The 12,683-nt window shown below is 44.3% G+C and overlaps 4 protein-coding genes across 4 annotated transcripts; 2 read left to right on the forward strand and 2 right to left on the reverse strand.

Moving 5' to 3' along the window:
• Nucleotides 1–1,202: 1,202 nt before the first annotated feature.
• On the reverse strand, nt 1,203–3,553 carry Bfra_003516 (putative f-box domain-containing protein; the record flags this gene model as incomplete). Its single annotated transcript, XM_037333921.1, has 2 exons — nt 1,203–3,338; nt 3,407–3,553. 2 exons carry the CDS (start codon nt 3,551–3,553, stop codon nt 1,203–1,205), a joined length of 2,283 nt encoding a protein of 760 aa, XP_037194008.1.
• A 2,065-nt stretch (nt 3,554–5,618) lies between these two features.
• Nucleotides 5,619–7,193, forward strand: Bfra_003517 (putative mfs amine protein; the record flags this gene model as incomplete). The annotated part of the gene is made up of 1 exon (XM_037333922.1): nt 5,619–7,193. One exon carries the CDS (start codon nt 5,619–5,621, stop codon nt 7,191–7,193), a length of 1,575 nt encoding a protein of 524 aa, XP_037194009.1.
• Nucleotides 7,194–9,938: 2,745 nt separating this feature from the next.
• Bfra_003518 (uncharacterized protein) lies at nt 9,939–11,073 on the reverse strand (the record flags this gene model as incomplete). Its single annotated transcript, XM_037333923.1, has 2 exons — nt 9,939–10,964; nt 11,026–11,073. 2 exons carry the CDS (start codon nt 11,071–11,073, stop codon nt 9,939–9,941), a joined length of 1,074 nt encoding a protein of 357 aa, XP_037194010.1.
• Nucleotides 11,074–11,327: 254 nt separating this feature from the next.
• Nucleotides 11,328–12,299, forward strand: Bfra_003519 (putative rna polymerase rpb7-like domain-containing protein; the record flags this gene model as incomplete). The annotated part of the gene is made up of 1 exon (XM_037333924.1): nt 11,328–12,299. The coding sequence occupies one exon, from the start codon at nt 11,328–11,330 to the stop codon at nt 12,297–12,299; it is 972 nt and encodes a 323-aa protein (XP_037194011.1).
• Nucleotides 12,300–12,683: the final 384 nt, after the last annotated feature.

The raw sequence follows: 12,683 nt of genomic DNA on the forward strand, positions 1-12,683 counted from the left end.
CCTTACCTTACCTTCCCTTCCCACCCTGCTGCATGTAGGTTACAAAACAGACCCCTGGTTTCTCATTTCTGAATCTGCTCACCGAAAACCTAGTCCTTTTGTCGTCGTGTGCGTGCGCGGAGAACCAAGTGTCGCCGCGACTAGCATTTAAATTCGAGAATAGAGTTACAGATGGCCATGGGGAATGAGGGGTAGGTCCTAGGTGGGTAACTATTGGTTATAGCTAAATACCGCATCGCGCGTCTGTCTGTCTGAAAGTAATAACTGGAATGATAAGATTTCTGACTGATAGATCGCTATTCTTATTTTATTTCCACCTTCGAATATCGGGATTGGCGCTCTTTCGAAATTCGGAGGGGACCGGTACGATACACGAGGGTGGATAGATGATAGTATAATACAATATATGCATGTCAGTAAGCTGAGCAGCTCTACGCCCGGTTTTTATGGAGATCGAAGGCTGGGTTTTCTTACTGCATGGACTAGCTAGCCTCTTGTGTACGGCGAGATGGATATTGTGAGTGTGAGTATGATTGTAGGTACGCCTAGTTCGGGATGTGAATCTAGGTGGTGGCTATCTGAGGCTGGACCTGGACGTTCTTCACGGTTCATTGGCGAGAATAGGTAATCCAGGCAAAATCTGCTTTGACACTGTGTAGATAAAGCATGGTGTGTGATGACGCTGTATACGTATGCACGATTGATACATTGACCTTCAGACGTTGCACTTGGACGGAAGTGGAGCGAGGGAAAGGAGGGGTATGATAGAATATTTTAGGTACCTAGCTAGCTATAGATGACAGTATGCATGTCTTCCTCCGGACACGCTCGATAGATGAATCGAGAACGTTATCCCCGCATCCTCGCAACACCACCTGGTCCTGTTTGCCTCGCCCGGTACATATGCAATGTTGTATCGGTGCTAATATGCCGCGTGCTGTTGAAGAAACATGGCTTGTACCCCTCACTCAACGTTTATACATGCACCGAGATCCATGCCCGATATGCGATCTGCGATATGCGTAGCTACACTTTCTGCCATATGCGTTGAAACATGATTTGATACACTAATCTTTTCCCAGAGTTCTGCATATTCAATATGCAAAGATGAAAGTTAATGTGTGTATTTATCGAAATAGGAATGTGCATTAGATATATATAGAGTATGATGTACGCCAAAAATGTACGCCCCTAGATATAAACTAAGAAGTAAAAAGAGTGTGCCTCCCCTTTTCCCTGCCATTAAGGACTGCCGGTTTTCGGTCCTCTCCGAAATAATATCCGAGCCCGATGTCTTGATACATGGCTTTCTCGTGCCACATCCATGATGCTTTTGCAGTGGAGGAATTGGATGTTTCATGTATGTTGAGATATGTATGACCACTTGTGTCAGCAGCTCCAGCTATTACCGTCGTGTGTGAGCAATTTTCCGTTTTCGTTTCCTTTTCCTTTTCCTTTTCCTTTTCCTTGCCCTTGCCCTTGCCCTTTCCTTTTCGGTCGATTCCAATTGTCATGTCTGCTTCCATTGCATCCCTGTACATCATCTGAGGATCGTGCAGATCCGCATCTTCCATCTGTGCACTCACATCAAACGTATGACCAGTAGCCCTCCCATCAATATGCGGCCCCTCACCCACTCCCTTCCTTGTCATCCCACCCCATTTCTTCAGCCCCGCCAACTTGATTGCCGGATCGAAACTCACAAAGATGATAGCTTGAGGACTATCACACCCCCCTGTTACATACACTAGACTTCTCTCATCTGCAGTACCTTCCACATTACCGAGATGCGTGGGCGGATTTAACAGCTTGTAAAGCTCGTCTAAGGCTTCGTTTGCTACTTCAGGATCTTGTGCCGGGGGCCAGTACGTAATATCTGATTGCTTGTACATTTGGCTCAGGGCGTCTTCAACATCAGTTGGTGAGCACAGAAGTCCAGCTTTAGAGGGGTGATCTGGAGGGTAAACGAGAGGTGGTCCGATTGTTCGGGATCCGGCACGAAGTCGTAATCTTTGTTTTCCTTGCCAGTCGGTGGGAAGAGGGTCATCCACAACGTCGAGAAATGTGGACGAAGAAGAGTCGTAATATCGAATCCGGAATTTGGCAAGTGTGAATGTTTGATTGGAAGATCCATCGTGGCCTGGATGGACAAATTGCGGGAGTCTCTTTTGCGAAGGCATATAATTCGGTTTGTCGTCTTTCACAAGTAGTCGTAGAAGAGGATCGTCGGGATAAGCGCTTAGATCGCGGTCATTGCAGCTGTTGCAATCCTCCGATGTACTTGATTGTGTATTTGTTGATGGAGAAGGACCAGCTGAAACAACGGAGTATGACGCTGTTGCTTCTGAAGAAGAGGTGTCGGTCGCAAAATATAGATCATCATCCATAGCATCGAATTCTGACGAGAAAACAATAGGGGTAGTATAGTAAGTGCGCTGGCTTCTGCTTGCTCCATGATACCACTCCTTTCGAGACTCAATAATTCTGAGTTCTCCGGTATTCTCATCCATATCAAGTCGAAGATTAGTCCATCGGTCATCGATTGGACCTTCTTCGTGCTGACGCCGCCACATATTCTGATTCTTAGTTCTCTCGGTCAACTCATCACAAGGGGAAGCGAGAGGGAACCTGGTGCAATGATAGAATGAAGTCCAATCTATCTCCTCAACTTCAAACGACGTCTGGTTTGAGAGCGCATAGAAGTAACCGTTATTGAGCTCAAAACAGACAGTCGATCCAATTTCCGACCCTACCATATCTGAAAGGCGAACTGTGTGGTCGAACCATTCTCTTTCGGTAAGATTGTAGCCACGTATTACCCATTTCTTGTGATTGTCTGAGCCCAATTCCGAATGCGTACCATAGTAGAGATATTGCCCATCGTGGCGAACAAACAATCTTTCTATAGAGTCCAGTTCTCTTACAACAAGAACTTCACTAGTCTCAATGCTGAATGCAATGAGCCACGAATTTGCATCTAGGCCTGAGATTTTGTAGGCACATGAGATTATACTGTCTGAACAATACAACACCTGGAATACACCTTTAGTATTGCAAGCAATTTCTGAGATGGCACTACTCAACATTCCTGGAATGCTGACAACGACTTCACGACACGCCGAATCATGAAGATTCAAGACTCTTAGTTGGTCATCGAGAGTATAGCACAAGACACCTTTGCAATAAAGATATGCATCCCCGAAACCAATAGTTGCTACTGAGTACGGATTGACAGTAGCGAGAGCCTCTCGCCTTTTCGCAACCCTCCGAAGAGCCGATGCACTAAGACCAGCAGTGTGCTTATTCGACAACGCTTCATTGCAAAAGGGTATCTTGTTCTATATAGTCCTTGTCAGCCACCTACGTGGCACGCACAGTCATGTTAATGACGAAGCGAGTAGCTTACTTGTACAATTAATCTGCATATGCTTTCCTCAGTAAGTAGGTACTTCAATGCTTTGCAAGAGAGGCCCAAATTAAAAACATCGTCGAAATTGATGTTTGCTATAATATTGGATAGGACTTCATATGGAAGGGAGAGCAGATTAAACATCAGATATTTACGCAAAGGCGCCAGAGATTTTTAGCTGCACGACCGATATTAGCTTTGACCCGAGGACAATGGGGCAATTGATACATACATGCAAATCGCGCACGAAAATTAAAGGGCCGGAATAAAGAAAGATATTTTTTATCTGGAGAAAAAAGACTGTTGAAGGGCTTACAAGGAGGCTGCACTATTGTGGACTTATAAGGCGGGCTCAGAAGAGCCTCAGAGTGACACGAGGAACTCGGAGCTTTCGTATTGTAGTGCCATTATCATTGTACTGCAACTATCCCAAAAGCAGACATGAAATACACAAAAATCGCGCACGTAGCGAGGGGAAGAGCCTCATGTTCCATCGATCTTGATTAACTAGATTCAATACCTACTAGGTAGGCATTAGTTGCAGATTCAACAAGGATATAATTAGTTTGACATTATAACTTATAAGACGATCATCCATCCTTTCGGCTAAAATGCATATGTTCCACCCCTGCTTTTTGAGGCTCTGCTCTTTCCGTGTATCTCTAGATTTTTAATTCGTCAAATTACATGTTCCTCAAAAGTCGGGCGAAAAAAAGGTCATATGGCCAAGTCTATTGCTCTTTCGTTATCTTGTGGTGAACGGTCCCTAAATATGCAAAACGGGACGTATATACATACACATGTACGCACATACGATGAAATGACGCCCTTGTAAAAGTACCCACGAGGCATCTCGTTGCCTCATCCAGTATGTGGAAACGCAGGGGTAAATATGTCCATGCAATAAACATGGAGGCTGAGTCGGAAGAGACAGTGTGTTACGCTAGCCAAGTGATATGCGGTACGAATTGAGTTTGACCTACATACCTGCAAATATCGGTTGTGCCTTCAAACAAGTTCGGAAATATAACCGTGTAACATGTTGGAATGTGGTTAGTTATCTATTGAGGCTCAAATTTAAACGGCTGGAGAGACCAGCATCGGTCAAAAATATCGAATTGGGACGGAAACAAAACAATGAAATCGGTAACCCAGGGAAAGTGGGGTAAATGAGGCTCAAAATGACCATCACATTGAACAGTTTAGGAGGCGGTGAAATGATAAAAGCCGCGCTATCAAAGGCACTGGTAACTTTTCCAAAACCCACAATCAACACAGATCTGGGACGAAAACAGAATCGGCCAGATTGAGTTGCATCGCCAAGAAGAAGCTCGGAATTCAGAGGGTGAAAGGAGTCCCCAAACAAGAAATCCCAAAATTGCTCTTCGCTGGTGTCCAAACAAGGACAATTTCGCAACTGACAAAACTCTTTCCAAGCGTACCCGAGCAGTATCGATAGTGCCATCTCTACTTAGTGATGTATGGGCATGTGAATAGCATCGTCTTTCGAAAGCGAGATTTCTCAAGCAGTCAACCTCACCTACTTACTGGCCCTTACAATATGGTCCGTCCCAGCTCGCTCAGATCTTCGAAATTGAGAGTCCAATGGAGTTTCCTCGCACGATATGTCGTTGTGATGAATCCAATAACCAGCGACGACATATAAAGTTAACATTTAGTTGGTGCTCTGAGAGAACCAAGCTTATTAATGCCCCAAGGAAGAGGATTGTACCTTCCTATTTCGCTATAGTCTCGGAATTCACATGTGATAGCAGGAGTCAGTAGAGTGGCAAATCAAAAACGCTTCTCCACGCTCCACTCGTCCAAAACCGCGATTCTTTACAGGACCGAGTGTCACGTGTACTGTACGTCGTATAGATTATACCGTACACTCGAGTATATCGTGGTAGAGTGATGGTCTGAGTAATGCACGCTAACCTGAAAGAATCAGACCCCTGTTGAAGGGTCCAAGAAAAAGGGTCCCTCGTAAAAATTTCCAACTTCGCAGCAAGCCATTCCGAACTCCGTTTTCTTACGTACTGTACGGAGTTCAATATTAAATGGAATGTCACTCGTCGACTCGTTCCCCTGATGGCGACTTTTGCTATTACTCACGAGGTATATAGGTAACATCTTCGCGAGAGAACACTGACCGTTGTACAGCATGTCGCAGATTATTTCGAAGGAACTTCGACTCCAAACCTAGAATATGGGCCATCTACAGAACTTCATCTCAGGCAGGAGAGTCGACCCATCGTCACCGCCACCTCATCTACTGAAATTCCGATCCTCAAAACTATTTATCCTTTCGACAATATGTGTCGCAGTATTTACCGATATCTTTCTTTACGGAATCATCGTACCGGTCGTACCTTTCTCACTCACCTCGCGCGCAGGTGTGCCTGAATCTTCGGTCCAGAGCTGGATATCTGTGTTACTCGCGGTTTATGGCGCAGCATTACTCGTTGGAAGCCCGATTTCTGGATGGTACGCCGACCACTCATCATCAAGGCGTCTGCCACTACTGATAGGCTTGGTCGCAATGGTTGGTTCTACGGTTATGCTGTGCCTGGCAAAGTCGGTCGCATTGCTGATTGTGGGACGCATATTCGGAGGGCTGAGTGCTGCCATTGTGTGGACCGTGGGACTAGCCTTGTTGGTCGATACCGTTGGACAAGCCGAAATTGGCGAAATATTAGGTTATGTGAGCTTGAGTATGACTCTTGGGATTCTAGTGGCTCCCTTGTTGGGAGGAATTGTGTATGAGAAAGCTGGATATTATGCCGTTTTCTACATGGCTTTTGGATTATTAGTCTTGGATATTCTTCTTCGCTTAGTATTGATCGAGAAGAAAATGGCTCGGCAATGGTTAGACGATGAAGTCACCAATACTGGCAGCAGTACAGATTTATCAATCTCGCCTAATCGTAATGAGGATGCAGTTGTTACAGATGCACGGAATAAAGACGTCACAAACACGGATGAGGAGAAGGTAGCACAAAGCAGCCCCTTGGGTACTACCGAAGCTGCGCCAACTAGTCTCCCACAGATCAGTAAATGGCCTGCAATGTTCACTCTTCTGAAGTCCAGAAGGCTCTGTGCTGGACTGTGGGGTTGTGTGGTTCAAGCATCTCTGATGTCATCATTTGACGCTGTTATCCCCCTATTCGTTCAAGATACTTTTCACTGGGGTTCTGTTGGTGCAGGATTGGTGTTTCTTGCTTTGATGGTTCCTAATTTCGCCGCACCTGTTGTCGGTTGGGCATGTGATCGTTATGGCCCACGTTGGCCATGTGTTGCAGGATTTTGTTTTGCAACACCATTTTGGATTCTCTTACGACTCGTTACGTATGATTCACTAAACCAGAAAGTTCTTCTCTGCGCACTGCTAGCGCTCATCGGTGTTTCCTTGACATGTGTCATGCCAGGGTTAATGGCCGAGATTACATATATTGTTGAAGCCAAGGAGAAGCAAATACCTGGTCGATTTGGAAAGAATGGAGCATATGCACAAGCGTATGGTCTCTTCGTCACTGCTTTTGCGGCTGGTACTCTCATCGGTCCAATCTGGGCAGGTTATGTTGAAGACTCTGCAGGATGGGGCACAATGTCCTTGTCATTGGGATTATTCAGTTTGGCTGGTGCTGTCCCATGTTTAATCTGGACTGGAGGTCTGATAACAAAATCTAATGCTAAAACTGCAGAAGAGAGGGCGGTCAATCCTCAATCAGGGGTAACTAATGATCCTCTAGCCACAACAAGGGATGCGGAGAATATCGTATAGTAAGTTTATTTTTTTTTGTATATTTAGCCATATACCCATCGAGAATACGGTAGATATTATATAAGGTCGGTCTGGCAGTTAATGTATATAATCAAATCTCCAAATTATTTTTTTAAAAAATATATATATTATCTTGATTTTCAAAAATATCAAGTGAGATACTGTTTCATGATGCACAAACACGTGTCACAATAGACTCATCATCAACTCTGCCATTATTATTACAATAAATTTCTGGCAAAAAAACCCCCTGATCCATTCACTCCACGTCCATCAAACTATAATTCTCCTGTCAATCATCATCCTCAAGTTTCTTGATTCACACTTCGCATCCTCACCTCCCCCCCCCCATAATCCATGCCTGCAAACGACATGCCATTCCATCTAACCCGTTGGAATAATTCGATTACCTCACCACTGTCTTAGAGACTTATCCACAACTCATCCCAAAATCTGTAAATCCACTCCCCACAATTCATCCTCCAAACTATCAATCCCACACATCGCAAAGAATACTCTACCGTCCATTCCAATCATCTGACATGCAAGTAATGTTCGAGACGCGGGACGAACACACGAAGTCTGTTGCAAAAATAGAATGTATGGAAAATGGGGAATGAGCTACACGTATCTACTTGGGGCAATATAATGTGTGGGGGTTAGATGCCTGGGTAGGATATGAAAAAGAATAGCGGATTTGATAAAGATGTACATTTTTGAAGAATTTGGGGCTTGAGGAATGAGAATTGTAAGATGTGATGGGAGTGGATGTAAGATTTAGGGTGATGGGATGTTATATTTGATATAGGTAATAGAGAGTGGATGGATACTTGGTAGGTAGGCAGATATAAAATACAATACAACACAACACAATCCTTCCAAATCACACACTCTACTCCATCGCCACATACATCACCTAGTATGAAGTCGCTCAGAGTCACCAAATCCCTGCCTTAAAGATCCGTAGCTAGATGTTAGTTATCAACAAGCTTCACAAGCTACTGCAACGCACTACAAACGTGTTTCCTAGCCTTCACGGCTCTAGAGACAATCAAATGACACTCTGCCTTGTCATCTAGTCTTCGGATCGATCAACCTCGTTGCTTGATACAGCCAACAAACGTTTCATTGTAGCATTAGTATCGCCTTGCGGAGGTATCTTTTCTCAGATTAAATCCAACGTGGAGACGATAGTTTTGGTCGGAGAATAGTCGTCCTGTTATCATTGGAGTTCATAAGAGAGGTGATCAGATCGTAAATATAGTGCATGTCTCAGTTCCTTAAGTTTCGCGCTGAGCGCGACATATATCGAGTGACGGTATAGTTGTGGGACCGGTCTTCGCGGATGGTTTGAGAGGATAAAGATCGAGAGGAGTGAGGATAGGGGTGAGGGTATATGGGCCTGCGTCACATAGGAGGGAACAAAGAAGGTAGTGTGGAAAACGAACTAGATACAGTGGCTGGGAGTGAGGGGAAGACTAGGAAGTGATGAGGAGCTCGGTAGGGTTAGACTAATCTGAGTGGGGATTCAAGGAGTGTTTTCTAAGATGGAAACTGCAAGCCTGTCAATGAGATACAGTGGACAATCATCGTGAACGAAAGAGTTTGCTGAAGTTTCGGCTGTAATTAATATCAACATTGGATCACTGAATTTCCGGTGGTTCTAACATAGTTTTGACCACAGTCTGTATCGTCGTTCTTTTTTAGATAGTGTGAACTGAACTGGGCTGAAGTTCGAACTACTTCGATGCTTTTATTTATATCGTCATATCGGGTTAGCCATACCTTCGAGTGTCTACGGTACTAGCAGGAAAGGTCAAGATCTGATTGACATCAATTTGTGAATTCACTTTGATACATATGGATAATAGAAAATGCATCTGTGTGGACGGGTAGCGATGGGCGCAGTGTTCATCAAACTCATCACCTAGCTCAATCGAATTGGAAATTGGTAAGAGCCCCATGGAATAATAAAAAATGTAATTGCAGTGGAGGAGCTCAACACTTTAATTAGTCCGCACCTAGTCTTAATTCGACTGAAGACGGCCCAAGATATTCAAACACGGGGACATACACCAAAAGAACCGATTCTGGGGTTTGTTTCCCTGTCAACAAAAAGACAACGCACAAATCGAAAACCATGATACTAAATTCAAGAAAATAAACTAGTACAACGACATCATTGTCAAGCGAGTTTTAAGCACAGGGGTATCCAGCCACGTGGACACGGCAGAGGCAGACAAGCAACAACAAAAATAGGGACAGATCATCATCTCACTCAAAGCAAGGCTACCGGCATATGCGACCAGAGTAACAACGGGATGACCCTTGTCCCTGTTACGATGTGCAACAAATTTCCAACATACCGAGTGATAGGTGCCCTTTGTCGACATGAAAAAAACGTGGCAGTCATATAAAGCCATGTAATGAAGACCTAATGTAGGTGCGGCTTGAGTAGATGTGCAACAAAACAAGATCATTAGATGATGAGGTAAGGGGGCAGAAATGAATAATTTGCAGAAGATCCACTCGCTTGAGTAGGAAGGGGCATCTCGGCCGCCGATGTTGAACAAAAGAAGGTAGTATTCCGGCTCAACTTGCAGATTCAGAAAGAAAAAAAAGACATCTGGAAATGCCGTTTATAGTGTATGTAAGAACAACATGGCATTCGAAACTTTCGTGGACCCGGTTGAAAATATGTACCGTGAAATTCATTTATTAACTAGACATCAGCCCGATATGAGTTTATCGATTACCCCTTGCGCCGGCTGGAGCATCCGTTCTTCTACGTTTCAATACAGTCCCCATTGCATCTCTCACCTCCGGATCGGACCTTATAGTGTTCTGTACGAGCCATTCCTTGACTTTCCCCTTTACATCATTCATCGCCTGTGGATCATTGGCGAATGGAATCATTTCTAATGCGTGAAGTCGAGACGCATCGACCTCTGCAGCTTTTGCAACTTGTTCTAATCGATCAAGTTGCTGCTTCAGCACAGTTTCCGGGTTTCCATTTTGTGGAGCTGTGGGTGGTTGTAATAATGGGCCAAGCTGGGAAAACGCAATGTATAATGTGAGACTCGCTTTTCGAGCGAGTTGTATTAATTGAAATGGAAGATATGGCGGATGTGATGTGAATTTTGTGAGGATTGGATTTAGTATGTTCGTTGCAACAACGGGGAAGTATGGACGCGAAACTGTGTGCAGTTCAAATACGCAGAGCATGATTATGGTGATCCAGCGCCAGTATTTGCCCCAGTCCAAATAGCCAGCAAGACTCAATCCGTACATGAATATCCCAGCGATGCCGTAGTAGGGCGCGATCGTCTGCATGCCATGGGCAAGGTAGTCTCTGATTGTTGAACAATGTTGCCACCCTATCACTTCTGGTCCAAATCTTTCGTATGCGAATCGTTTTGCGGGGTTAAGAAGTGTGTCTTGTGCCAATTTCAAATGGACAAAGTAACCCTCGGAGGAAGGGGAAGATGATGAAACTTTGTCAGGATGATGAATGGCTGCCAGCCGCCTGAATCTCGATTTAATTTCTCGTTCAGTCGCCGAATGAGAGACTCCCAGATCTTGGTAGAAATCTCTTGCTTTGCGAATGTCCCAGTCGGCTTCGTAGATTGTGTATAGGAGATATGTAGATATAACTAATATGTTTATGCGCCGGCGATGTAGAACCCATTTTGGGGAACCAGGTTGAGGTTTTGGATCGCCAACACGTATTGTCAGTCCGTACCATAAAGTTTGGACCCAACCCGTAACCAACTAGAGATTCGTGTTAGGAAGCATTACATGAATTGCATGATTGGATTAGGGGACAACTTACATTAGGGAGGAAGGTCCAGCCAGCTAAAGAAAGAAGATTATTAGACATCTCTTAGAACTCTACCCTCTCCGTTATTGTATTTTCAGGATATGTAAGACATGAACTTGCAAAAGAAGAGAAAACTGTAGTCCCTTGTGTAGATTTTATTGGAAATGTATCCCAAACGGCAAGAGTAAAGCCACTTATCCTTTGTTTGCGACAAAAGGCTTATCTTATCGGAGCACGCTAGCGGCCGCATTAAAAGTTTCTGGGGGAGACGTTCACGAAAAAAATCAATAGCCTTGAAAGTCAATAACAACAGAATGTCAATTGAAATGCCTTCACAATCAACAATCGCCGGGGCTTCTCCCAAAAAGCATAAGAGCAAATCGGAAAAGAAGCATAAATCAACAGATAGCGAGAAAAAACGAAAACGTGAGAATGGGGAGGAAGGGCATCGATCGAAGAAACATAGATCCGAAAAGACGGCCACACTAAGTTCCTCCTCGATACAACCACCAGCTGAAGTATCGCCATTCCATTTACAGACGTCTTCAATCTTTTTGCCCTTAGCACCAGTATCTCAGAAATTTCCTCTCGAAGGTTTATGCGCCGAACACCTTTCTCCACTCATTCTCACATATTATCCTCCATTCAATGGAGTTATTCTTTCCTACAGCAACCCACGATTTGCCGAAAAGGCCTTTGGTAACGATGGAGATTCTACTCTTTTACAGAACTTGGACGAATATGCGGTCAGTTGGGCTTGGGTGACTGCTGAGTTTCTACTCTTCAAACCGGAAAAGGGAGCTTGGTTAGAGGGTTATATCAATTTACAAAATGAAGGGCATCTGGGTTTAGTCTGTTGGAATCTTTTCAATGCAAGTATCGAGAGGGCAAGATTACCAAAAGAATGGAGATGGGTCGGTGTAGAGGACCAAGAGAAGGATGCGGAAGCCGAAGCTGAAGATGGCGCAACATACGCTGAAGATGGAATTGGCTATTATGTAGATGGAGAGGGCAAGAAAATTGAAGGCACCGTGAAATTTCGAGTCAAGGAGATTGAATCAAATCATGATAAGGAGAGAGGGTTCTTGACAATTGACGGAACGATGTTAGATGAGGAGGCTGAGATGCGATTGTTGGAAACCGAACAGGACAGGGTTGGAAATAAAGACAGTGCTGGTAGACGGCTTGGTGGTGCAAAAGCTCTTGGTGCAACTAGCTTAGGAGTAACCGTTGAACCCTCTGCTACGGAAGTGGACACAGGGAAGAAACACAGACGAAGAGATTGAGGTGTTCTCTGAGTATTATATGGCGTTAGTGGATACCAGGGTTCTTCATAATGATATTATCTTAACTAAAATTTACGCGTGATGCACTCTATGTGTATTTACAAGTTTATACAAGTCCTAAAATCTGTACAGCATGTAAATAAGTTCCTTAGGATCAAATGGCTCGTTTGAAGAGACCAGAAACGAACCTAGAAAGGCATTTGCGTGCACTTAGCGTCTATCAAGCTCACCAGGGGAAATATCCCAAAGATATAATATCCAAGTCTGACACGTGATTGCCCGTACCTTCTTTTTTATTTTTGGAGTTCGCGAAACTATTTTCGCGTCAAACGCCGTGATTTCTTCCCCACACCTTCTCTGCATTGCATTTCCTAGCTAGGTAAG

This window comes from Botrytis fragariae (assembly GCF_013461495.1).
Source record: "Botrytis fragariae strain BVB16 chromosome Unknown tig00000045, whole genome shotgun sequence".
Classification (NCBI taxonomy): Eukaryota; Fungi; Ascomycota; class Leotiomycetes; order Helotiales; family Sclerotiniaceae; genus Botrytis; species Botrytis fragariae.